Source organism: Camelus bactrianus, chromosome 12, assembly GCF_048773025.1.
Source record: "Camelus bactrianus isolate YW-2024 breed Bactrian camel chromosome 12, ASM4877302v1, whole genome shotgun sequence".
NCBI classification, from domain to species: Eukaryota; Metazoa; Chordata; class Mammalia; order Artiodactyla; family Camelidae; genus Camelus; species Camelus bactrianus.
In genome coordinates, this window is record NC_133550.1 from 26,172,656 (window position 1) to 26,200,553 (window position 27,898).

General features: G+C 36.5%; 2 protein-coding genes and 1 long non-coding RNA gene across 8 annotated transcripts in view; 2 read left to right on the top strand and 1 right to left on the bottom strand.

Moving 5' to 3' along the window:
- Positions 1 to 9,720, top strand: part of LEMD3 (LEM domain containing 3) — a 57,266-nt gene extending 47,546 nt beyond the window's left edge. Inside the window, exons 9-13 of the mRNA XM_010970510.3 lie at positions 26 to 204; positions 5,377 to 5,458; positions 7,013 to 7,118; positions 7,226 to 7,304; positions 7,528 to 9,720. Of these exons, the coding sequence (XP_010968812.3) occupies positions 26 to 204; positions 5,377 to 5,458; positions 7,013 to 7,118; positions 7,226 to 7,304; positions 7,528 to 7,691 (610 nt within the window). The 3' untranslated portion in view covers positions 7,692 to 9,720. The remainder of the gene's footprint in view (positions 1 to 25; positions 205 to 5,376; positions 5,459 to 7,012; positions 7,119 to 7,225; positions 7,305 to 7,527) is intronic.
- LOC141579402 (uncharacterized) lies at positions 1 to 27,750 on the bottom strand. Of its 4 annotated transcripts, none has more exons than XR_012510645.1 (7): positions 27,204 to 27,750; positions 25,645 to 25,691; positions 24,007 to 24,146; positions 9,566 to 9,673; positions 6,396 to 6,456; positions 5,915 to 6,123; positions 1 to 2,653 (listed from the first exon to the last, which is right to left on the bottom strand). It is a non-coding gene; the product is annotated as an uncharacterized LOC141579402 (long non-coding RNA). The 4 variants fall into 4 exon arrangements; XR_012510646.1 differs by lacking the exon at positions 1 to 2,653 and adding an exon at positions 16,350 to 16,568 and having other exon boundaries at positions 5,353 to 6,123; XR_012510643.1 differs by lacking the exon at positions 1 to 2,653 and having other exon boundaries at positions 5,353 to 6,123.
- The window catches only part of MSRB3 (methionine sulfoxide reductase B3), a 151,036-nt gene continuing 150,778 nt past the window's right edge, over positions 27,641 to 27,898 (top strand). Inside the window, exon 1 of one of the 3 annotated variants that reach the window (XM_074375081.1) lies at positions 27,641 to 27,884. In XM_074375081.1, the coding sequence (XP_074231182.1) occupies positions 27,656 to 27,884 (229 nt within the window). In that variant the 5' untranslated portion in view covers positions 27,641 to 27,655. The remainder of the gene's footprint in view (positions 27,885 to 27,898) is intronic. The other 2 variants (XM_010970509.3, XM_074375083.1) reach the window with 2 other exon arrangements.

The following is a 27,898-nucleotide window of genomic DNA, read 5'->3' on the forward strand; positions in this document are numbered from 1 at the left end:
CCTGTCATTTTCCTTCAAATGACAGGAAAAAAATGAAGAAAGTCTGGGATAGAGCTGTTGACTTCCTTGCTGCTAATGAGTCTAGAGTTCGCACGGAAACACGAAGAATAGGTGGTGCAGATTTTCTAGTTTGGCGGTGGATCCAGCCTTCTGCCTCCTGCGACAAAATATTAGTAATACCTTCTAAAGTGTGGCAAGGTCAAGGTATGTATTTTTTAAAATGTAACTTTTTTTTAAACTGCAAGTCTTTTATGTGTTTAAAGTAAAAGATTACACTGAAAGATGTATGAAGGCAAAACTCCCTTCCGGTTCTGTCCCACAGAAGGAATCAGTGTTGACTTCTTACATTTCCTCCCACTTTTCTCCTTGCTGATATAAACATGGTTTGTCTTCACTGTGATGTAGTACTAGATACATTACTTTGATTTTTTTCCTCTTTCACTTAATCCAGCAACTTAGTATTAAAGATATAACTGCATTCTTTTCCCCTGATTTTTATGCAAATACAACACACACATAATTTGTTTTATATTTAAAACATATGTAAGTGGAATCATAACTTTTTAACTGCTCTTGTTTTTCAATTTTTGCTTGCCTTTCTCTTTTTCATTAAGACTCTCACCTGCATATCCTGTGCCAAGTGGCTTTTGTGGGTATTCTCCATATTTTTCTTAATGCTTGCATAGTTGCAAGAACAGGTATTTATAAGTTTATAGAAAGATTTGGTGTTTGGTTGCCTTATGTACCCAAACCTCTACTAGTGATAACTGTTACCTCATTTGAATTGTTTGTATCCCTATGGTTAGTTGCAAAAAGAAATTTCATGGCTAGTTTAATTTGTATTCCAGACTAGTAGTGAGTTGAGTTTCTTTTAATCTTGTTGGGTAAAAAGCATATTTACAGCGTTTGCTAAACATGCTATATGGGAAAGGTAAATTGTTTTGAAATTGAAATAAAATAAAATCCAGTCTATCCCTTTTCTCTCTAATTGATTTTCACTTTTGAAGAGCTTGAATAATAGGTTCCATAGTCATGGTATAAAAATGAAGCTTTGATATTGCCAAAATGACACTAAACCATAAACTATTTGCTTCAAAGGGTACATACAGAAGAGTCCTCTGAAACCAAAAACAGAGAATTTGAAGCCAATCAGGTCGGATTACCTTAGTGCCTGATTATAAAGCATGTGGAGTCTCAGCCTAATTTTTTCATAGAGCTAATAGTTGGTGCTCATGTATGCATTTGAAGTTCTAGGCCATTGTTTTTATTCATGTGAATTTTTTTTTGTCATTACAGTTGTCTTATTTTTAAAATGTGAGAGTTTCAAGATGAATCCAAAGGCAGTTTTTCAACTAGATAATCCATGTTCTTACAAATTAGTAGCAGTATGACTTATTTAAATGTGTTAAATTGGACACTTTATAATCTCCAGGATTTAAAACTTCTGATTATTATTTCACTATATCATTCTCTTTAGCTAGGAAAAGGCTGCAAATGTGATAAAATACAAGTTTAGGTTGGTTATAGTCGTAATGTGAATTGATACAATATTTTTTAAGTGTCCTGCTACTTTTTATATTAATGTTTCATCCAGGTTTCAGTATATTAAATGGTCACAAACTGTGCCAAGTGCTGAGCAACCTTAATTTGCATGTTTCCAAATGGGCCATGTAAAGAATTGTAATTTTAATCTCCCTTTACTTGGCAGTCTTTAATAAACAGTTACAGTGATTAGGGGTTCTTGAACCTAGAAAGGAATTAAGAGTAAAGACATCTGCTAGTTGGCAAACAGGAAAAAAGTGTAATAGTTGAGGTAGTTTTAGCCTGAAGGCAGAAAATCCTGAGACAGAACACCTAATTAGCTATTTGCTTGAAGTACACCAACTCAATTTTTGGATGGTTGTGGTGATAAAATGAAAGTCTGTAGACATATAGCAAGAAAGATTTGAGTTCTTTTAAGAATTTCATCATAATAAGAATTGTTACAAGAGGCTGATGAGAAGTTGTTGGAATTTTCCTTAATGATGGTTATACATCTTTTGCCTCATTTAAGAACATATATCTCTAATATAGAAAGAATTTAGTTTTAATATTACTTACATTTTATGTCACTAAATATATAGTCTATTTAAATATAACTAACTGACTCTGACCTAGCTTTTTAAAAATATTAATACGTAAGATAAATTTTGCTTCCATTTGAATATATCTGAGCACAAATGTTGTGCTGTATAAAAATGGGCATATACTGGGGGGTTGTGATGGTTGTTTGTGTGAAAAGATAGTTTAACTTAATCACATGCTTGATGTTTCTCTCCTTATAAATGCAGTGGTTTAAAAAGGTACTTGGCTAGAGGGTTGGTAATTACAGTAGTCTTTTGAATTCACTGCCACTACAAGCTATTGTCATTTAATGGGACTTTTCCCAAATAATTGTTAAATAATCAACCTTATTTAATTTTTAGTTCAATTTCTAAAAAAAAAAAAAAAGTTAAATATAAAATAGGTGATAATATAACATTAGTATCTCTAAAGGGTTTAAAAGCACCGGTTAAAAAATAAACAATACCTTCTGGGGAGCCAGAGATTTATGCTTCTGGCAGATGTAGTCTTTGGAATAACAGCATTCATTTGAAGGATCCAAAGGTAGTTCCTGAGGTATTTGAAATGTATCATTCAGTAACTACTATATCTCTACATAGCTATGGTAATTAGAGTTTAGTTAGGGAGGCAAAGCTTATATTATAAAAATCAATTTGATCTTTGGGACTACTCTCTGACTAGACTTGGCCAGAAATAGTGTCCTCCAGATCTGTTACTTTGTGGAAACTTGGGTCTAGGCCAGGGTAAAGTGGTATGAATGCTTCTGTTTTCTCTGGTTCATCCCCTGCTGGCCCAGGCCATTATTGGAATTTCAAGGAAGTCAGATCATCTGCAGTTAAAAGGTCATCTAAGAACAGAACCTATACAATGCTAGAGAAGTTTGGAAGGTACTAGAGGTTCACAGAACTTCTTAATCTGGGGTTTGGCAAAGATTTTTTATGTCTAGTGACTGTTCCTCCACCCCACATCAGGCACTGTGTAGACATTTTTACCGCAGATGTTTCTTATCACTGATAATTCTGAAATCTTTAATTGATCCATTCTGGTCTTCATCATAAACTCATCCTTTCAACTTTCTTGCTTTATTATTTGGGTTTAAAAAAAAAAAAACTTAGCATCTCCAATTCTCTAGTACACCTACTTTCTCCATTTTTTTCCTGTCCATCTTAGTGTCCATGATCCATCTTTTTGATCTTGCTAGTACCCTTAAGTCATTACCTATTCGTCATCTTATCTGATAAATTCCAACCAAGGTGAAACTGTTTGTCTATGCCTGTCTATATGCAAATAGCTGAGCATAGCAGAACGTCATACGACTGGACAGATTGGTACCTTCATAAGTAATCAGCCTCAGTTAGGCTCTAAGCACTACCTGCCTTTTATGTTCTTACCATTTTTTACTAGTCACTTCACTTCCGTATTCAATAGCAATTTTAGATTTCTTCCCATCTTTTCAAACTTTTGTCCTTCTCTTCTCTAATTCTCTGTTGATGACTAAAATAGAAGCAATCAGATTATACCTGTGTCTTGATTTCCACCACCAAATCTACAAAATTACCAGAATCTACACTTATCCTCACTTCCTATTCCAGCTGAGAAGCTGTGTCACTTAACAAGGACCTAAGCCCTTCCCTTTAGATGGTCCCTCTGGATCCCATTCTGTCTAGTCTTTTCAGGTGTCTTCCTTTACTGTGTTTTACATCTCTGCCTTTTCTTCAGCACTTTAACGTACTGTAGTTTCATCTTTAAAACACATTTGTTGCACTCTACATTGTCCTGTAGCTGTCACCCTGTCTCTCCACCTCTTTATAGCCAGATATCATTAAACAGTTTACTCACTGTCTTTACTTTTTCACCTCCCATTTATTGTTCTTCAGCTGACTCCAGTCTGTTTTCTGTCCCCATCATTTCAAGGAAACAGCTCTCAAATATCAATATGGCTAAACTCAGTGGATGTTTTTCTTTTCTGTCCTTATTTTACCTAACAGTGTTAACAATTGCCTTGGAACCTTCTTGTTTTGGCTTTGTGGTTGCCACTTTCTTCTGGTTTTCATCCTACCTCTTAACCATTTTTTCAGTCTTCTTTTCTAGATTTTCCTGGATCTCTAGGTTCTGGAGTCTTTCCAGACCATTTTTCATTATTCCCGTGTCTTCCCAGATGATCTATGCTTCGAATTCATTTACCATATATATGTTGATGACTTTCAAATTTAGATCTTGCACTACGTTTTCTATTCTGGTTTTCAGATTTTTATACTCAGATGTATACTTTTCTTCTCTACTAAGAAGCACCACAGATTCAACATGTGCACAAACCCAGTGTCTTCTCTCTCCAAACTGACCTCTCCTCCAATATTGCTTTCTAATTAATAATACTTACCCCTCCTCGGTTGGTTCTGCCAGAAACCCAAGAGTCATTCTTAATCTCTCCCTTAGCCCCCATGTGTGCTGTCTTTAAGCAAGTCATGTCAAATCTACTCCATAATATGTTGTGTTTCTGTCCATTTATTGCCCTCTGCATTGCTGGCCTGTCTTATCCACATTACTATCATCTCCCTGTTAGACAATACTAATAACCTTCTAACTGGTCTTCTTTCATTCATTTTTGCTTTCATTTAATTGATTCTCCACATAACAGTCTAAAAATTTTATAATTTTAAAAGACAGATTTCATCATTTTACTCCTCTCCTTAAAACGTTTGAGTGGCTTCCTATTGCTCTATGGTAACATCTGAATACTTTAATGTGGCCTACATGGTCCTGCATAATCCAGCATCTTCCTCTTCAGGTTTATCTTTCTGTGGTCCCTACTGTAGTCACAGTGGCTGTCTTTTAGTTACTTGAATATACAGTTCCTTCTTGCCTTGGGCTTTGTATAAGCAGCCACTTTTGCTTGAGATGTCCTTTACAACTCCCTTTACTCTTCCTATTTTTATTTATTCTTTAGGTCCTGGCATAAATTTTACTTCTTCTGTGAGGTGTTATCCGATATTCACAGATTAGCTTAAGTTACATTGACAGCTTTCTGTACTCTTCTTTCTTAGGATTTACCACAATTATGATTTTTTGGGTTACACTGTTTTTCATCTCCCTCTCCCACTAAACAGAAAACTGTCAGAGCAATAGATTGTGTCTATCTCAGTCACCTTAATTCAGGGATCTGGCTCATAGTAAAAGCATGCAATGAATATTTTTTGAATGAACTGAATGACTGAATACTTTTCAACAAAAGGGAACAATAGAAAATAGTAAAACAAATTTGTTTTTTTATAGCATTTCATTTAGATAGAAGAAATTCACCACCAAATAGTTTGACACCGTGTCTAAAGATTCGAAATATGTTTGATCCAGTTATGTAAGTATTATGATCAAAGTACATGTAATTTTTATTTGGAATATTTGACTGAAAAATGCATGATAAATACACTGCAACTGTAACTGTCTGTAACTGAAAAATCTTTTACTTCTGAATATCTAACTACTGAAATGTTATGTTTTTCTCATTTCTTCTTTTTTGTTGAATTTCAAGCAAAGGTTTCATCAAAAGACACAGATGTATAACGATTTGTAAAACTTTTATAAACCTTTGTATTCCCTGTGAATCCCCATAGCAGATAAATGCTTGAGTTAAATTAAAGATGTGATGATAAACAGTATTCTTTATTAAATGTGTAAGTCATGTCTGCCACCCTTTTTTGCCTCAGTAGGCAATATACATAAAAATATCTGCTATTTTAAAGTTTCCAACCCCTCATTGTAAAAAATTTTCTACAAAGATGTACATACTTTCCCTTTTACAAGACCTGCCCACCTGTTCATGCGATGTTTGAGAAGCTTCTCTGTCTGTGTAACTGCAGCAGCACACGTGTCTGGAGAACAGCACAGTCAAAGGGGTTGCCGTAGAATCCGTAATATTTCACACATGGGCTGTAATAGTCTTTAGAATTTGCTTCCAAGAGCCAACTGCTTGTTTCTCTGATGATAGGACAAGGCAAATTCTGTTTTGTTTTTCTTTTAAAGCTGACAAGGGAAATTGTATTTCATATAAAATAGCCATAAATCCCATCTAATAACTCATTTATGTCAATAAATAGTTGATATGGTGAGATTCCAAATAAGTGACAGCAAACTTGGAAATGTGAGGAAGCACTAAGTACACACACACACACACACACACACTTCCTCCATTATGCAGGGTTAGAAATAATTAACAGTGTGGTGGTCCCTCCATTGGGAGTCTTACCTCATATGTTAGGGATTAGGAAATCAATGCCAGTCCAGTATTTTATTACCTGTTGTGAAGATTTATGATTTAAAGTGTAGCCACCTTTTCTTCTGCCCCACTGTCTATATCTACAAGAAAAACAAATGTGCATTACTGTAGCGGGAAATCTTTCATAATAGTAAAGTGACTTATTTGTGCAAAATGTTTGTCTTATATCACTCTTCCATTATTTTGGAAAAGAAAAGCTCAGAGTACACTATTTACTAAGAATTTTCCTTAAGTTTAGGAATTTGAAAATGTCATTAAAAATAATATTTAACTTTACAAGTTTACTACAACTCCTTAAAGTGCGTATTAACATTTGTCTAGATAGAAAAAAGAGATGACTGTAAGTACATAAACACAAAAATGACAGCACATTTGTTCTGCTGTGGTGGACTGATCCTTCATTGCCTCAGCTTGTGCATTTTTACACTGGAAAATGAGACCAGGGCTGGGACTTATGAATGCTAGTATTTTTTATTCTACCTACTGCTAGCAGCAAGCTTTTATTTGCTATTAGTTTTAACAATCTGTGGTTTTTAAACTGTCCCCATTCTAGTAGGTTATATATGTTATAAGAGACAGAAGACTTCTTTCTGAGTAGGAATATGGTTGTTGATTTTTGTTTTCATTAATTTTTAGGGAAATAGGGGATCAGTGGCATTTGGCAATTCAAGAAGCAATTTTAGAAAAATGCAGTGATAATGATGGCATTGTTCACATTGCAGTAGACAAAAACTCACGTGAGGTAAATTAACTTTTACTATTGATTTCTACATTTTGGATTTGTTGCTACTAAACTAAGACTATTTCTTTTCTTTCTTCCTTCCTTCCATTTTTTTTTAAATACCACAGGGTTGTGTATACGTTAAATGTCTGTCTCCAGAATATGCTGGGAAAGCTTTTAAGGCATTGCATGGCTCGTGGTTTGATGGTAAGAAATTTGAGTATTACAAACATTTTGAAAAGATGAATTATGGCTTACTGTTAAACTATACCAGATTTTAAATTAAAGAATTTTGGATTAGCATTTTTAGAGTAATAATTTTAATTATTTTATTTGTGTTTTATGTTTATATGCATTTACCACAGTATGTTTTCTATAAATATTAAGCACATTTGTACAGATCTAAAATGTTATTTTTATCTTACAACAGGAAAATTGGTTACAGTAAAATATTTACGACTAGATAGATATCACCATCGCTTTCCCCAGGCTCTTACTTGCAACACTCCCTTGAAGCCATCAAATAAACATATGAACTCTATGTCTCATCTTCGTCTTCGGACTGGCCTAGCCAATTCTCAAGGAGGTTCCTGAAAAGACTTTCTTCCACTCCTAGGACTGTTCTTTACAATAGGAAAATTCCTATTTGGCTTTCTGTCTCCCTTTTTCAATGCTTTTTGTATGTAATATTTTTATTGAATACAGCTCTGTTCGAACGTTCCAGAAATATTAAGGTTTCAAAGGGACTTAGCAGTGAGGCAGCAATGCTGGGTAGATAGAATGATTGTTTCATTCAGTTTTTGGAGCTCGGTTAAGCCAATGCACTTAAAGTTTTGCATGAGGAACATTGACCTTATTAAGCATTTTCAAATGTGGTGGTTGTATTTCTGCACCAAGAAGTGTTTGGATAACCACACAAAAGCATGGTGAAAAGGCTTCTTGTATTTCCATAATTTCCTGTAAACTACTGTTGTGAATTTTTGTATACAGTCACCTACATAGTTTCTTACAGGCTAATGTAGTAAAACTGTTCATTTCCCAATTTAACTTTAGGTTTCTGTTGCTTGTAAGAGATTCATTTGCTACAGCTGGAATTTGGGAAAATTAATTTCGGTTTAGTGGTTACATATAAGTATCAGTGGATGTACATGTACTTAAACTGGCTTTTGTATATATGTGTAAATGCTGGTGATGGCGAAAGTAGTCTTGTTTTGTGAGGATGTCTGCATTAAAGCAGTAAAATAAGCTCCCTATTTTATTCATAACCTAATGTGTATATATATGTATGTGTATATATGTGTGTATGTATATATATATGTATGTGTATATGTGTATATATACACACACATATATACATACGGCTGTACTATCATATAGATCAAACAGCCAAACACCTGGAAGTATTAGATACAAGTTTAAAATATCTTTTATAGGTTTTATATAAAAATGTCTGAGTATGATTTTGTTGAAAGTTCGGATACCAGTTGTAATGAGTTCAGATTTATGTGAGCAATAAAGAAGCAATTGGCAGATGTTGGAAAAGTATTTTGTGAAAAGCTGTATTTATTATAAATGCTAGGGCTATGACATAGTACCAGTGGGATTAAGTCATTTTCCCAATCTATTTATAATTTAATGAAATGTTAGCTTCCCTGTTATATGTCAAGTTTAAAGCAGGGCACGTTGTTGCAGCAAAATGTGTATTTGAAAAATTATATTTGTAATTTTAGGTCATGAAAGTTTGCAGTATGGTAAATGCACGAGGTTACTTTGTGCCTCGGTATTTACTTTGTTTCAGTAAAGTTAGGTTATTACTGTTTATATGATTTCAGATTAAAATAATTACCGAGCAAAGTTTACTTGTAATGTAACAATTGGCTTTTTTAAAATAACCTGTTGATATATCATTGTCAGTCCAAGTAAATATGTGAAACAGCTGGAATTGTACCAATTTTAATTTTGTTTAAAGCTCAGTTTCCTTTTTTCTTTTTTCTTTTTTTTTTTAAATTGTATATGTGTTGGGTTTGCAGCATGAACTTGCACAGTTAATGCACGTTTTCTGGTTAAGTAAACATGATGCACACTGTTCTGTAACAGAAAACCCTATTGTGCCTTACCTATGTGCTTTTGTGGGCACCATGTTTATGAATAATAAAAATGATTTGTTATCTGAAAAGAATAAATTTAAAATTCTCAGTTTATGTCTCAGATGCTAAAGTGTGAAAATATAAATATATATAATATATAAAATAACCAATCTTTCTGTATTTTATGTGCATCACAGTGATTTATCTGAGCTTAGTGACCCCATCTTGTGACCTGTTGGGAGAGTGAATGTAAAAAATAGTTGTGGCATTTTAAAAGGTCGCCTTGATGCAGATGCATCTTTTTCTTGCTTCTAAAACATATTCCATGTAAACATTGTACATTTATTATTGTAATATAAACTATTATGCAGCTTATTTTACCTGAAACTCTTAAGCCGACCAAGATCCCTCCCTGCAAGACAGATGGGAATGTGTATAATAACTAGATATTTGAGAAGTTCTGAAGTTTGATGTAATCTGTTACTTGTCCTGTTAAAAAAAAGGAAAAAATTCTAATTAAAATTTTATTAGATTTTTTTAATGCGTCTTGGCTTTTAAAAAACTTTCTAAGTGCCCTGTGTCTTTATTTATTTTTTCACCAGTAAAAATAGGTGCCTTTATTTTAAATCTGTTTGGGTATCTGTAAATATATATATGCTTATAAAAATGGATAAAGACCGTAAAGTTAATTTTACCATCCATTCCTTGGCATTTCATACTTTATGAAAATCTCTTTGAGACAAACATTTGAAAGTTAAAGTGGGGCAAGAATGTAAATCAGATGTATCACTAAAGCACTGCTTCGTTGAGCCAGACATTTTTTCATAGCACGACTTTCTCAAAAAGGAAGCTATTCTTCTACACATTCTGGCTCAAACTCATTATAAACAAACAGTTACGGGCTAGTTACTTTGAGTAGCATTGGTTTAGTTTTTTGGTAGTTTAGTAAAAAGAAGATTAGTCAGTTAGTAGACTTTTATTGATTGCCAGCATGTCAGGCATGGTTATATATTAGTGATGTAAAGATAAAAAAGGCATGGCCCAGTCATTAAGATGGAAGAACACAGGGCCGATGAAAGATAGCATGGAAAATCGAGAAGAAAGCAGAATAAATTCTGAGAATATAGAGAGGTACCTCATGCATCTTAATAGATGGAGAAGACATCAGGGCAGATGAGGTAACATTTATCAAACACTTGTTAATTAGTATAGATAAAATGATAAGTCTCCTTTCCTTTAAGCTCTCAGGGGAGCTTCTATTCTTGTGGTGGCTCCTAAAAATTATTGTGTGGAACCTGAGTTATTACAAAATCCATTTTCATGCTTGTTGGTCTGTAGATTCCTGAATATCTTGTGAATATTGAAGCCTGATATTGGACTTTGTTATATTTTCCTTGTGTGATTGTTCACTGTTTGGATGACAAGTTGTGATTTCCAAGTGAACAGTATTTTGATGTATCATGTGCCCAGAACATTTTCTTTAATAAGATTGACCTTACAATTCCCACTCCTTGCTCCTAGTGACATTACGTTACTCTAGGTCACCTACATGGCTTCTTCATCCTTTTTTCCTAGACTTATCTCAGCAAGTCACTTCTTCCAGATGACTCAACAAAGGATGCTAAATCAAGCAGAATTTTGGCAGCTACTCTTTTGGAAAGGATGCTCAAGAACAGGTACTTAACTGAAAATTAGAAACCAGAAGTTGTGGTTTAAAGAAGCAGTGTCCATGATACTCATTCTACTGGTCTAATGAGCTTGACTAGCTACTGCCTTTAAGCCCCATTGGAGAAACTTTATGACTAAAAATGCATCTTTTTTTAACTTTGGAAATTGTAAATTCTTATTCTATATTCAATATTTTGCTTCTAATTTTTCTTAAAATTTATACATGATAAAAATGCATCCTGACAGTAGATTTCTATACCTCAGAACCTCTACTAGGGACAGCAGGATAGACTCATTTTGTTGATTCTTAAATTTTAAAGCCTGTGTACTTATTTACAGGTTTACTGTTTCTTCTGGAAGGCTATCTAGGCATAGAAAGCACATGAAAAAAGGTTAATGAGAAACCTATTGCATATAGAAAGTACAAGCAATTTCTTATGGTTGAATTACTGCGTACAAGACAATAGAGACAGGAAAGGTAGGCAAGAACTAGATCATGAAAGTTTTGTAGGTCACATTCTGAAGTTTGGATGTGGGTTGTTAAAGGGAGATCAGGTGAGGATTTGTTAGGATGGAAATGGAGAAAGGATTTGAAAAATAAGAAACTTGATGGGAAGGACTTGATTAATTGGATATTGAGAAAGAAATTGATGTCCAATTTTCTAATGTGGGAATTCTTAACAGTCACAGCATTTGGAGAATAGGTGATAAGTAATAAATTGGATGGGAAAGATGATAAATTGAATCTTGGGATACTTTGAGTTTGGGATGCCTATGGAATATTCAGATGGATGTTACTGGCAAGTAATTGAATTTCCAATCCAAAAAAATTAATGTGGACATTTTGAGAATTCAGTAGCTCTTTATGTCCTACTTCGTAATAGCCAAAACACAACTTGGTCTTCAAGACCTGCCTTTATATAGACCAGTGCTGTCCAATATTAATAATGTCAGCCATGTGTAATTTAAAAATTCCTGATGACCACATTAAAAAAAATAAAAAACAGATGAGATTAACCTTAATACATTTTATTTAACCATATATATATCCAGGATATTATCATCTCAACACATAATCAAAGATTTTATTAAGAAGCTATTTTATATGCTTTGGTATCTAGAGTATACAGCTAGGGGGGGTCCTGTGTTGTATGACTTACAGAGCTAAAACTTGTATAGTTCGTCAGCTTACTGACACCCCATCTTAATTCAGGTGCTACATTTTCATTGAAAATAGTTGGTCTATATTCAGATTTCATAAAATCTACAGTTTGAAAAAGTATATTCACATACCCAAGTTCTTCCAAATATACCTCAGGTTTTCCTATAACTGAATCAGTTATTGGTTGTTAATTCAAAATAAAACTTAATTTTTTTCATTGTACCAGCCACATTTTGAGTGTTAACCAGTGTGACCAGTGACTGCTGTGCTGACAGTACTGGTCTAGACCAATCTGTGTCTCTCTGGCTAATGCCTAGTCCTCCCCCGGCCACTGTGCACCAGCTGAACTGCACTGCTTGTCCTTCCCCTCATACCTAGCTTTTGCTTGATTTGCCTTTACTGACATTGTTCCTATTGTTACTTTTGCCTGAAACACCCTTCATTTCCTACTTCTATATACCCAAATGTTACCCATACTCTAGAATCCTATACACTCTTCTAGAGATCACAATAGACTTCCTTTTGCCAAACTAAAAACTTGCTTCTTTCCTGAACTCTCAGCACCATCTGGCATAGCTGATCATTACCTCCCTTTTTACTTGGAAATTTTTTATTATGAAATGATTTACACATATTAGTTTATATATGAAGTATATATTTTACTTACATTTTGAAGTACAACATCATTTAAGACACAGAACATTAACTCTGAAGCACCTTTGTGTCTATGATGATGCTTTTTCCTAACTCCCAGATAAACACTATCCTAAATTTTGTGTTCATAATTCTTTATTTTTCGTTATAGTTTTTCCACACATGTATGTATTTCTAAATACAGTGTTTCCTGCTTTTGACTTCTCTGTGAATAGAATCAAGTTATATGTATACTTTGGTGACTTTTTTTGCTCAACATTGTTTTTGAGATTCATTTGTATAGATGTACATGTAGCCATCATTTATTATCATGGCTGTATAGTATTCTGTTATAAAATATACCACAATGTATCCACTCAACTGTGGACATTTGGATTGTTTTTAATTTTTTTAATATTATAAACAAAGTAGTTAACGACCTTTCCTTCTTGAACACGTTTCTAGCTGCACATATTCAGCTTTCTCTAGGTCAGTGATAGGCAAAAAGTATAGTTCTCAAATTAGCAGTATAAACATCACCTGGGAACTTGTTAGTCCAAGAAGATTTGGGGCCCCACTCCATACTTTCTGAATCAGACATTTTGAGTTGGGACCTAGTAATCTGTGTTTTAATAAACCCTGTAGGTGATCCCAATGGCACACTCAAGTTTGAGAACATTTTGTGAGATAATTTGCATCTCCTGATTAGAGTTTTGGCTTACATATTCTTTTTGAAATACTTTACTTTTTAATACTTTTTTTCCTGTGACACTTGAGAACTTCTGATGAGGAAGTGGTTTACACCTAGCCAAAGGTGGTAGACTCTGAAAAATACACAAAGAAAGCCTGTCACATGTACTCTAATTTAGCTGAACCCTCAAGGCTCTGGCAAAGCCATAAACTGAAACTGTTTTCTTTGGTGATAAAGTCAGCCTGCTCAAAGATAGTCTGCTTAGTTAGCTTAACTTTTTGCTAGCTGCCAGCTAATCAGTTTATTTAAAAACTATATAAACTGTTCCTAAACTGTCTGCAGTTTTTCCCCTCCTTTTTCATATCTTTTACTTTTTTTTTTTTTTGCTTTGATAAGTTTTTGATTGTCTACCTCATGTGGCTAAATTTGCATACAAGTAACTAACTAAATATTTCTGAGTTATTTTTTTACACACCACAATCTTGTCTTTTCTCCTACTTAACTGGTTACTCCTTTTCGGACTTGTTTATTCAGCTTGCTAACTTGATAACCTTCGTTTAGATGACTAAAGGCTTTTCACATTTTACATACCAACACAAAACTCTGATTTCCATGCCTCATTGCCTCCAAATTTACTCTTCTAGTCTTTCCTTTGCAGTGACCACACGTCAGCTGTCTTAAGCTGAAAACCTAGGATTTATTCATTTCTCTTTTTTCAACAATTTCCACATTCAGTTAGACCTTTCTGCTCTTGCATATCAACCTATCTGCCTGTTTGTCTATGCGTCTGTCTGTCTATCTTTCTAATTGCCAATCTATCCATTCCCTTGATACCATCATTTATATCTTGCCTGGATTGCTACAGAAACTTCCTAAGCTGGTGTCCTTGTTTCCTGCCCAGCTACAATCCATTTGCCATGCAGACTCAAACTTGTCTTCAAAGCCATATCAGAACATGACCTTCCCTAAAATAAAACCTTCCGATGATTCCCATTGCATTTGGAATTAAATCCGAATTTCTTGTCTTGGCCTGCAAGGCCCTCTGCAAACTGGCCTATGCCCATCTCTTCAAGTATTTCTTCTATCAGGCCTCCTTCACTTAACTCTCTACCCACTTCATACATCATACTTGTTCTTTCTGCCTGGAATATTGTTCCCCTGGGCCTAGATCTTTGCTTTTGATGTGGTCCAGTTTAACTACTTTTTTCTTTTGTGCTTGTATTTTGGGTTCTAAGAGCCATTGCCTAATCCTAGGTCATGATAATTAACTTTTATGTTTTCTTATATGAGTTTTATTATTTTTGCTGTCACGTCTAGGTCGTTGATCCATTTTCAGTTAAGCTTTGTACAGTATGTGAGGTAAGGTAAAAACTTCATTGTTTTATATGTGGATGTCCATTTGGGATGTACCAGCACCATTTGTTGAAAAGACTATTCTTTCCTCCATTGAATCATCTTGTCACTCTTGCTGGAAATTAGGTGACCGTAAAAATGAGGGTTTATTTCCAGACTCTCAGTTCTATTCCATTTGTCTGTATACATATCCTTACACCAGTACCACACTGTCTTGAGTATTAGTATGAGATGTATGATATCTACATTAGTTTCAGCCTTCTGTGTTTTTACTTGTAAATAGTCCTCTACACATACCCATATAAATTCCAGGAGGAATAAAGAGTTAAGAAATAGTCATAAAATAACTAAAAGAAAAATCAGAGGAAAGTATTTCATAGAGGGTTAAGCACAGAAACAAAGAAACACATTTGGTTGTATTAAAATAAAATGATCAGTACATCCAGAAGTCTAAGAACAAATTAAAAGACAAGGAAATGGAAAGATATTAGCAACATACATGATTTGTAGTAATATTCTACAAGTAAAAATTATCCTAACATAAAAAGGCTAACATCCCAATAGAAAAATAGTCAAATGACATCAGGAGATGATCCACAAGTGAAGAGCTGCAAATGGCCAATAAATACATGAAACAGTCAGCCACAGATATAAATGCAAGTTAATCAACAATTGAGAAAGATTTTTTACATACGAAATTTGACACAGTTTTTTTGAGTGTAGGGAAAATAGCCCCTTTACATTAATGCTGGTAGTTGTGCACAGTGATGAGCATTTCTATAGGTCGGTTTATCAATACATTAAAAAAGTTTTACTCTTCATACCCTTTGACATTGTTTTAATTTTTAGGAATTTATTCTGAAGAAATTATCAGAGATGACATGAAGATATATGGAAATGATGTTCATTAGAGCTTTAAGCTGTGATAAAATTTAGAAGCAACTGAAATCTACAAAATGAGAAAAAATAATGGATTATGGATTATCATAAGGAATCATGAAAAATCATTAAAATAATGTCAGGATTATCTAAGATGTGGAAAATATAGTCTATGTGCTTCTTAAGTTATATAATCATTATTTCAAATATACTATATTTCATCTAAGATACTGTTAGTTGGAAGAGGCACCATTTTCTCTGGCACTAAGTAAGAAAGAAAACAATAAAAATAACACCAAAGATGTGGATTCTGATAGATGAATGTCCTGGCATAAAGCTAGGACAACCTCACAGTCAGGGTAAACGTCCCCTCTGGAAGAGGACAGCAAAGAAACCAGCTGGTCTTCATTCATACTGTGGTTTCAGTTCCTACCACCAGCATGGTCCAAAAAACTGCAAGCGAAGGGAGAATTTAAGTGTTCACACTTGGTAGTTTCCCCAGATAAAAGCTAACATCAGTTCTCTGGTAGAAATGGGACTTAATGCAGGTAGACAGCAATTTTTCTCTTTCTTAACTTTGACAGTGATTCTTTAAGGTATCGTTTATTCAAAAAAGAATTTCTGTATCAGAGTTGTTAAAAGTGAAAAATGAAAGAAAGGATATCATGTACATACAACTGGAGGGAAACACGCCAAGATTTAACAATTCAATATGTTGGATTACATATATATTTTACCAAATTTCTTCACATTTATTATATATATTAGAATATATTTACCTCAGGATTCCCATAATTGTCTTTACTTGATTGTCTTAATTTGATCTTTTCTGCTAGTATATTTTGGATCACTGCCAACCTTTGGTAATGAAGCTCAGACATTTTAGACTTTTCATAAGTTCACACTTTGGGAAAGAGCTATGTTTATTTTGCCTATAGCTCTATGTTCTGTTACTGTTAGCAGGTGTATGAAAGGTCTTCCAAAACTGGATTCCTGCACTGAGAGAGAGGGAGAAAAGGAGGAGTAGTTTAAGAGTACAGCCTCTGGCCTGGCACCAGTGCTCAAATGTCACCTTTGACATGTCCCGGTCCTGGGACCTTAGGTAAGTTATGTAGTCTTAACACTCAGCTTCCTCATTTTTAAAACAGTGATTACTATGGAGTTAAGAGGATTAAGTGAAATCATGTAAAAGCCTGCCATATAATATCCCTGTCACCATTTCTAAATCAGGCTCTATGAGACTAACTACTTGATAATGTGATTTATTTTTAACATCCCTTTCCTTTTCATTGTAATCACCCTTAACAATGCTCGTGTGTAAGAGAAACCTTGGAAAATCTATAATCTCTTCAGTGCTTCCTTTTTTAAATGACGTATTTCCTATTCCAGCAAATAGAAAAAAGGAATACATTCTTGGTTAGTATAACCATGATGCAGAGATCAAACAGAAAGAGAAAATTTATAAGGCAGTCTCCCTAAACAGAAGCAAAAATCCCAAACCAACCAAAATGGTCATCAAGCCAAATTCTGTAACATCTAAGAATTACACATCATGACCAAGCTGGATGTATTCCAGGAATGCAGGATTGGTTTCACTTTGGAAAACCAATGTAATTTGTCCCACCAACAAAATAAGTGAAATTAATATGATCATCTCAAATAGAGGTAGTAAAACCATCTGATAAAATTCCACATCCATATAGCCTTTCTTACAAAGTAATTCTTAGCAAAACTGGAGTAGAAAGGAACTTCCTAAATCTGATAAAATATAATTACCAAAAATTGTAAACATCATATTAATGGTGATTTCTCTGGTACATCCCTGTTGGGTACAGTTTTGATGCCTAGAAATTTTGATATTTTCCTTTATTTCAAAAACTGGTTGTTGTTTTTATTCACTATTAAACTATTTTTGTTCTTTTGAAACTAATGTATCTCCCTTTTTATTTGACTTTGAAACAGTATGCCTTGCTAGTCATTCATCTCTCCTAAACTGCTCATCTTATTAGTTTTGCCCAACTATTATGTCCAAAAATTCTTTTTATGCTCAATGCTTCTACTTCAAAAAGGCATAAAATCTAAATATAAATTTCTTTTTCTCAATGTGAGTCACACTGAGATTAAGATCTCGAATTATCATTACTGGAACTAGGGTAGTATCAATCATCAGAGTGATGTCAGCCTGCCTGGGATGGAGCAGTTGCACTTCACCAATGCAGGACAGTAAATCTTGAAAATATTTGTCCACAATCAGTACTGTGTTATTAAAATGTCCCTTAATGTGACTCTAAACCCACAGGCTGGTATAATCTTTAACTGTAGGAGTTTTAGGAGTTAATTTTATGTGCTATATATCTGCGATCTTTGTATATGCCTGGAATATAACGGGAGCAATAGAGACGAGTGAGAAGCAGACAGCAAGGGAGACTGCTGCTGAGCAGTCATGTGGGTTGTTGACTCCTGCTCTCACATTCAGAGAGCCAGCCATGAGCTTTGTTGCTTGGCCACTCATTCTGCTATTCATCATTATGAATTATACATTTTTCACACTTAAATAGACCACATTTCAATATGTCCTATTTAAATAAAACCGCATTTTCAAAAATTATAATGTATCATATTTAAATAAAGCAGGCTAATTGTATAAATTATCACTGTCATTTTCCACTATGCTTTAATAACACAGAAAAATCAAAATAGCTTTTCTTGGTTTTCCCCAAGGACTGCTGAATATACCTAAAACACAACATAGTTATAAAGCAGAAACTTACATATGGAGATTGGTGGAATAAATATTGCCCTGTGTAAATTAAATGGAGGAGTATGCTATTTTCATTATGTTTAGAAAAAGAAATCTATAATAAAGTACAGTTAACTCTTAAAGGGTTTGAGCTGCATGGGTCCACTTATACTCAAATTTTTTTCGGTAGTAAAGACTACAATACTATGCCTTCCATGACTGGTTGAATTGGTGGATGCAGAACACAGATACTGAGGAACCAAGTACAGGGAGGGCTGACTAGAAGTTAAACTTGGATATCTGACTGCTTGGAGGGTCGCCGCCCATAACCCCTGAATTATTCAAGGGTCAAGCTGTATATCATAAAATATATTCTAGTATTAAGAGAGATTGGTACAGAAAATTCCTACTTACCTGGAGTAATTTTTAAAGATATGCTTTGATAAATTTAATATTCCACTTACCTCTGAATCACAAGCTGATCCAAAAATAACCAATTTTCAAGGAATACAATAAAATATTCACAGCACTAAAACTATGGAGAGATTAATCATTGATGACTCAGGAGGCAGCTGAGAATCTTGCAGTGCCTCATTTCAAAACTTATTATAAACCAAAAAGTCTAGTTATTTGAGTTTCCTGTAAAGGTTATGAAGGCTGTGTTATATATACTCTCTCTTTTCCTGTCATCCTTTCCATTATCCTCTCCAGTTGGAAAGTAGACATGAAAATTATTCTAGTTACTCTAAACCAGAATTTCTCAAAGAAAGATCTGTGGAGAGCCTGTCTTAGAATCATTTGAGGTCCTTGTTAGAAATTCGGATTCCTGAATCCCTCACCAGATCTGAATCACTGTACCTGGGAGAAAATCCCAGGACAGTGACAAGTTCTCCAGGTATTCTGATATTTAAGTTTGAGACCCATTGCCAGATGGCTTCTGGATCTGAGATATCAACCGAGGGAGAATTATCAGTGCAGCACCTTGCATGAATGTTGATACAGGGAAAAAGTGACAAAGATTAAAATGGGTGTGTTACTTCCCACAGAGTACAAGAACAGGAAATAATATGTTCTGCCATCAGACCAAAGGAATTTTAGAGGCAAAGCTGGAAATAGTTCAGAGATGTTTCATTCATATATGTTTATATAATATCATTGCTTACTTAATGTGTAGATTTTCCAGTGTATCTTTCCTTATTGATGTGAAGTGAAACGAAATTAGCTGTGCTTCATTTGATTCCTTTGGAAAATGTTTTTATTGTTTTAATGTCTTGCTTTTACTTTAGACACTCTACTAAATGTCTCTTTAGGTTTTCTTTCCACTAACTCTTGAGTTTTCAGAGCTTTGTTTGTGATATAGTTACATGTTTTTATTAATGCCAGCCAATTTTACTTGTAGTTCTAGTTGTAATTGTTACCACTAGGAACAGAATATAATGGTTTTTAGAAGGAACTAACTTTTCCGATTTTTATTGCATTTTATGCAACTATGGAAAGTTAAGTGGCCGATGGGTTTATTTGGTCTATTTGAAACATATGTAAATTCTAACATATATAAATTCTTCCTTAACCGTCTCCCACCTTCCCCTTCAAACCCTGCTCCTTCTGCCCCAGTTTAAAAGTCAGCGCATTTATTGAGCACTCATCACACTAAGGGGAGTCACAAAAGAAGAATCTAGCCTCCCTGCTTTTCAGTGTTCTCTGTGATTGCTGAGAATTCAGTCAGTATCCAAGTCCTGCCAAGTCTTGCTCCATATCTCTACCACCCCCAAATTTGTAAAACTCACTTTTGCTTAGGGGCATCCTTCACTAAGCCATGGGCCAATCCCGAGGTCTGGCCTTACTTTCTCCTCCACCTGTCCTCAAAATGCTCCCCAGAGGTGTGGGCTGTGGTCCTTTTTCCAGCTTCACTGTGGGCTGTTCTTGGGTACTGTTGATCATCAGTTGTGAATCTTAATTTGTCCCTGTATCTACCAGAGAAGTGAGTTGAAACCAGACCTCTTTCTCCCTACTGTCGTGACCTTTCAGCCTCCACAAAGTGAGACACTAGGGCCTGGTAAAGGTAATTTCAGAACAGAATTACAAAGTAGAAGAGATAAGCGTTAAAAGTTTTGCAGCTGTATTTTGAATTTTCACTTGCATCGCCCAGGAGATGATAAGACCTTAAGGGTCCTAAGTTTTTAGACAGAGAAAGTCACCTTGAATGCTCCTGTGTGTCCTGACTGGGTTTGTAATACCACCTCAAATGGATTTCCTTCTTTGAATCTTTCAACTGCTCCTACTCCTCCACTGAAAGGGAACTCACTGTCTGAACTCCTTCCTTCCCACTTGGCCATACATTGTCTAATCAAGTAAGGCCACAGGTTTGGGCTGGCAAGGAAAAGTCTTCCCTGCCCAGTCTCACATGTGCATGTGTGTAGGTGGGGGTGATGGATGGATTGTGGGTCCTCTGGTTCATGTTTCTCATCAAAAGTGTTCTCCACAGGGCAACCATGAGCTGGTTGGTGATTCTTTTGCTGGTTAGCTAATACGTTAAACACATCCACATTATACTGGGTGGTATAAATTTATATATCGAGAATAGCATATAGCCACAATATTAGTAAGGCTCATGCCCTGGCTGGGAAATAAACAGGTCTGTAAAGAACTATTTGACATTTTTATTGATCTATTCAGGATCCACAAAGAGCTGGACTAGCTCTTAGTGACCTCGTTTCACAGTCGAACACATTGTTTTGTTTGTTGTTTCAGAATATGCCTCAGAGATGGGGGATGAGGGTAGGAATAAGTTCACCAGTTTCTCTCTAGGGTTGCCAGGCTTGGCAAATAAAAATACAGAATGTTCAGTTAAATTGGAATTTCAGATAAACTATGAACCACGTTTTAGTGCAAGCATGCCCCATGTAATATTTAGGATTTACTAAAAAAATTATTTGGTGTTTATCTAGAATTCAAATGTATCTGGGCATCCTGCATTTTATCTGGCAACTCTATTCTTACCATATCTCCGTGTGCATCTCTAGACTCACTGCTACCGTCTTAGACTAGGGGCTCTCATTACCTCAATCTAGGGTTCCTGCATCTGTGTGGGTTGCCTTCCCAACACTGCTGTTGTCTTCTGATTTGCCCCATAGCCTGCGACACACTAAATTTCTTTTAGATCCTACTTTCATTAGGTTTCTCTTCCACACAAGAAATTACAATGACTCCTATTGTTTTTCAAAGTGATTTTCAATCAGTGCAATTTGTATACCAAGTTGTGTGTGTGTATACTTTTTTTTTTTAAATCAAGATCTCAAGGAGGTGTCTTCAAGATATATAAAGAACTGTGGCTTATACTAAGAAAAGGGGGTGAATTTAGAAAAATGCACCTTGCCTCAATCATGACTTTTGCTTTAGACATCAGCAGTTTGAAAGCCCCCTCCTTATATCATTAAGCTTCCACCATCATCTTGCACAATAGGCAGAGCGGGAATTATTTCATTTTAAAGATAAGGTAACTAAACTCCAGAGATGTGAACTGTAAAGTCATGCACGTCTGTCACGTGGCATAGCCAGAGTTTGAACAGAAATCTGCCAACTGCAAGTTTCCTTCTCTCTCCACTTTTATGACCACCAGCTTTAAAAATGGTACAAGCAACATTTGTATAACACTTCAAACAACAGTCTTAAAACCACTTGGTATATATTTGAGCCTCCCAAAGGTTCCTCTTCATCTCTGAAGTTATGTCCTTATTTCCACCTGTCTGGTAGACTGTGTCACTTAGCTGTCTTTCACACACCACAAATATTGGGTGTTTGGCCATTCGACCTATAGGGATGGCTTTTCAGAGTGGTCCCAGTGGTGCAATATACCTGCCTTCCAGTGCTGCTATTTCCCAGTATCTAGACACTATCTTTTAGGGTAAGTTTAAGAGTCGATTTATAAATCACACCAAAAAATCAGTTTTAATATATTACACCTACACATTTAAAAGCATAAAAAGGATATAACTTTGGTTATTCATCTATTCTATTTTGGTTCTAAATAATTCTTGTCTTTTTCCACAAAGCAAATACATTCTAAGTAAATAAAAAGCTCCATTTGCCTTCTAGGCCTCCATGCTGGGCTGATTTTCCTACTACCTCTGTAGCCTTTAGTGGCCCTACTGGCTCTTTTTTTTTTTTTTTTTTTTTAAATCAATCCAGGGAATTCTCATGATTTAAATATCATTTCTATGCTTCCTGCAGCCCAGACATTCCTCTATCCATGCGATTTTCATGAACATTACATGTACTTTAGATGACCTGGAGGAACATTATCTTGTGCCTCTAAAAGCCATTCCAAATTTAACATGTCCAAAATTGACCTTCTAACATACTGCCCCACCACATACTTGTAAGTTATCCCTTGCTTAGGAAATGGCAGTACTGTGGTGCTCAGCCCAAAAAAAAGGAAGAAAAAAGCATAGAGACATTCTTAACCTCTCTTTCTTTCACACCCTACATTTGGTCTATCAGCAAATCTTGTGGACCCGTCCTCCCAAATTGATCTGCAATTTTATCACTTTTCACCACCTCCACTGCTTCCTCCCTACTCCGAAATCACCATTACCTTTCACGGGGATTACTTCAAGGACCTCCTGGTCTCCCCTTCTGTTTTTTACTCCCTAACAGAATAGCCAGTTACTCTGTTAAAGTGTAAGTCAGATCATGGTGCTCTTCTGCTTGAAACCCTGTAGTAGCTTCCCATCACTCATAATGAAGGCCAAAGTCCTTATAATAACCCATAAGGCGCTACATGATTGCCTCTGGAGCCACATCTTCTAATGCTTCCCCTACAGGGGCCCTTTTCACTCTCTTCTCCCCATCCAGCCTCCTGGTTGGTCCTCCTACAAGGCAGGCCTGCTTCTGCCTGGGGCGTGGCCTTTTCACTTGCTGTTTCTCTCTCCCAAATACCCTCATGGCTTCCCTCCTTTTTTCATGTCTTTAATGTTACTTCCTCAACACTTTCAGCAACCTTCCCTGCCCTATTTCTCTTATTAGCAGTTTATCACTGTAGCATACTAAATATTTTACTGGCTTATTGTTTATTGTCTATCCAGCATATAGTAAGCATTCAATAAATATTTGTTGAATTAATGAACAAATGAATGAATGCAAAGATGATTTTCCTGTGTTGAAAATATTTTTCAAAATGCATTGTATATTTTGATGGCAATTCTAAAACTGGTTTTCGCAAAATAGTTTGAATAATCGTGTGTGTAGCCTTCTAATCTGATTACTTCGAGGAAGTTAAAACTTAAAAGTATATTTGAAACATAGTTCCTATTAGTAACCTTGGGTATAAATATAAAAAGTAAATTTGAAGAAAATATGTGTTGAAAGGATTACTAAATCTGAATAGACTTCCTTAAGAGCTGATTATGAATACAAATGTAGGCCTCTGAGCTGTGAAGAGAAACTATGAGTCATTTCAGATGGAGGAAATCATAACAGATAAGGCTTAAAGGCAAAGAGTGACTTTGTGGTGACTGAAAGTTAGTAAGCAATAAATAAAAGTAACTAGTATTAGTTCTAGATTGACATTTATTAAGGATTTACCATTTGCTAGCATAGGGCTAAGTACAAAGCATCATGAGTGGTAGGTACTTTTATTTTTTTCCATTATACAGAGAAGAAAGAATATCAAAGCTTAGAGTAATTAAGTAACTTACCCACTGTCTCAGAAGCTTTATCGGCAAAGGTAAAACTACCGCAGAATTTCCTGAAGCACCGTTTTGGAGGGCAACATTCCATTTCTAAGGAAGCCCAACACAGCCAGGGTTTTCTCTGCCACTGGATCAGACTGGAGCCACTTTGGATGAACAACACATGAAGGTGCTGGTTGGCAGTTAGAGCTAAGTTGTGCAAAAAAACCCACACCTTCCAGCACTGGACACACACACACACCATAGGTGAGATGCTCTCGATATAAGTGCTCAGGAACAGAGACCAAGTGAAAGAGTAGAATCAAGTCTTCCATCAGAATCTTCCTGTCTCAACTAAAAAGTATTCTCATGCCTCTCCTCCCACCCCTTTATTCTGTGTGTGTAGTTGATTTTGCATATACTGCTTTATGTGGTACAATCTTGCCAAATCCAAGCAGCTTTGCTGGTGTAGAGAGGATTATTTAATTCTCTGCAGTATCGAAAGTCTTGTTAAATCTGTATTACTTGTAGCATATCCACAGCCAAAGCTGGTAGAATCAGGCAGCACATCAATCATGGAACTACAATCTTCAGATCTCTCCAGAATTAATCAACAAAGGGAATGGCCTCAACTGTGTAAAATTTAAAAATACCATTTGAAATGCAAACCATTTTACAATGAAAAGAAGGTTTTTCTGCTTACTTTAATTCAGCCTTTCGTTTAAGAGTCCTTGTCATTTCAGTGCACTGGTGACTGGGGGCTGAAAGGGTGTTATGGAGGTGGAAATCCTTTTTCAGAATCTGGAGGGAAATGTCTGGTGTCTCCCTTAGCCAGTCAGCATTGACTTTGTGTCCCTCGTGTTGCTGAGAAGAGTTCTCCTCAACTCTCTTCCCACTCCAGCACCTTGAGGCTTAGGGGCATGCTCCCCTCAGTATAAAACCTTTTCTCAGCAGGGGTAAGAGTGACAACATTCTACTTCCCAGTTCGGGAAAGCGGGATTTGGGGAGTTTGGATTGAGTGTAGTTAGAAAAACTTTCTTGTTGAGTGCATCTCTTCCCAGATCTGCCGCAGAGACTCAGGTTGGTGAGAATATTGACCTTCACATAAATTGGGTTTTGTTACAATTCAGGCCTCCCTCCTCCAGATCTGGTTGTTTAGTATTTACTAGCATACCACTGGGTTGGGGGAGGGATGGCATATAGGGACAGAGGAAGCCGTTACCTCCTCTGGGTCCTCTGTCTTAAAAACAAACATTGTTTAAAGTAACATGGTAACATGATTGTTATTAAGATTATAATGACAAAGGCATTGGAGAAAACATTGTGAAATATATGATTTAAACAGAAAGCTCATAGGAATGTGGTCAGAGGGTAGTGGCTTTTATGTTCCTGGTACCCCTCAAAGGCACAGGTCCCCACCCCAAGGCCCACAAAGGATGACCTGACAAGCCGGTTAAGTCTCTGGTCTTATTTCCACATGTATTCTTTGCCCCTATTACTTGAGGTAACCTGAGTGCACACCCGTTACTTAACGCCACAAGAGCCCAATGAATACAGTTTTTGAATACCCTCTTTCTTTTAAAAGAGAAAAATGGGACTGAGTAGTACAGTAAAACGAGTATATGTGGAATGTGGAATGAGGTTTGAGTTCCAGTACTAACTCACCTCTTCCTGGTAGCATAATTTACTTAGGTACGCCTCAGTCTCCTGAGCTGTAAAATAGGGATAAAAAATAAGCTCAAAGATATTTGCAAGAATTAAATGAAATACCATGTATAAAACAACTAGCACACTGTCTGGTACTTACCATGTACTCAGTAAATTTTTTTTTTCTCTCCATTCTTTAACATATTTATTCAAGCCTTTAGAACAGCTGCTGGTATTGCTGTAAAGTTATCCGAGCTAATACAATTAATTAATCTGTCACTTGTATTAACATGCAGTTGTGGTATTGCATTCTTTATAATTTTATGTTTTTGTAATTAAGGTCAACTAAAATATTTTAAGTGTAGCCAAAATTACTACAGTCCTTTGAAACAAGCTTTTCTCTGCACTTAGGGAGGTCCTATATGTCATTCTACAAATGGCAGTGCTCATTTTACTTTTGTTTTTAAACAAATATTTAAACTATGAGCAAAGCAACATGTGGGGGAAGTAAGAAAAAGTGATGCTTATGTAGTACAAAATATACAAAAAAGAGGAGAGGGAGGGGATACTTAAGAGGTTCCTAAGTATGCCCTTTCAGATACTCAGCTTCAGGTAATTAAACTGAATAATAATGCCACGTGTCTTTTAAATCCCTACTTTACTGTACTACCGTTTACTTACTGTTAGTTTACTTAGGTCATCTGCCCTTCGTCCCATTATCACTGCTAGTACATGAGGGTGAAATCTGCCCATTTGCCAGGAGTAATTCATGGGATGTGGTTTTCTCAGTAACAGATGATTTAAGGGGAGCCACTCGCAGATGGACTGGTTTTTGGCATATGGGCCTTAATACTTTGCCAGAATTGAATTGGTTTTGAAATAAAAGTTTCTGATTTTCAAATATAGCATTTTCAAACAAATAGTGTGATATACAAATTACCATACTTTAGTTCATGTTAGAATAATTCACACTCTAAATCTGTTTGACTTTTACCCCTTAAGTATTTTGCATCAATAAATCATTTCTGTAGCATCTTAAAAAGGTCCTAAGTAATTACATAACATCCTACATCTCCAGGGCCTGTTCCATTAGAGCAAGTAAAACAACAAAACAGTAATTAACATAATTATGTCGTCTTGGAAACGCTAAGGGTCATTTGGACTTGACGTCTGGAGGAGTTATCAGTGCCAAAGAAAAGTCAAGCAACTATTGGCTTAGGCCTGTAGTTAAACATCTGGGACTGACATTTTTGGTCATCAGGTAGCACCTTTTGAATAAGCTTGCCCTTCAGACAAGCTACTATAAATGCAAAACCAGTGTAAGGGGGATGAAGAGAGGTTGGCGGTGAAAAGAACGACCGATCTAAAGAAACTTTAGCTAGTGTGAAAAACTATTGTCACTCAGCCTGCCTCAACTCCATACACGGTGTTCAAATAAAAGTGTGGGCAGAGCCACTTTGTAATTTTGGCACACACCCACACACCCACCCGCCCCTGGTGTAGAGGGCCCACTCACCTGGAACTCAGGAGGGTGGTTTTATGTGTAATGCCTGTTCGTTTAGTATAGGTTGGCTCACCTGAGTGTGTGCATAACTGGCAGCGCCACTCCAGCCTCACCTTCCCACACTCAGAGCAGCACTTTCCAGGTCTTTTTATCTCCTTACTCCCAACGCTCTCAACTGATCAGGGACATCGCGAGTCTTCTCAAACCCCTTTAAATGTCTTCCCGCGGGTCCCTGGCTCGCTGTCGGGTCTCCTCGTGGTAGTTCCTCTCTTTTCTACCCCTACAGGGGTCTTAGGTGAGACTGGCGGGTGGGATGCTCGGCTCTGCAGCTGGGCCCCAAAACTGGAAAGGGATGCCCTCTGGCAGACGGATTCCACCTCCCGGTCGCGCTCGGCGACCGGCAGCCTTGGGGCGGCAGCGGAGGAGGATTGGGAGGAGGAGGAGGGAGTTGGCGGCCGCTGAGGCCCGGGCAGCGGGCCCCGTCCGCGGCGGGCGCGCTCCGCGATCCTCCCTCGCTCGTCTCCTATGCTCATATTTGGACTCGGCCGCCAGTGCCCAGGAATTTCCCGTCATGCCTCCCGCCGCCCCGTCCGTCGCCCAGAGCCGGGGAGGACGGGAGGGAGGCTCGGACAGCGGCGGCGGCGGCGGCGGCGGCTCCCTGGCCCTTCCATGAGCCGGCGGTGGACCCTCCCGCGCCCCCTCTCGCTCTGCCTCTGCCTCTGCCTGGCCGCGGCGCAGGGAGCTGCTCAGTCTGGTGAGTTCGGGCTC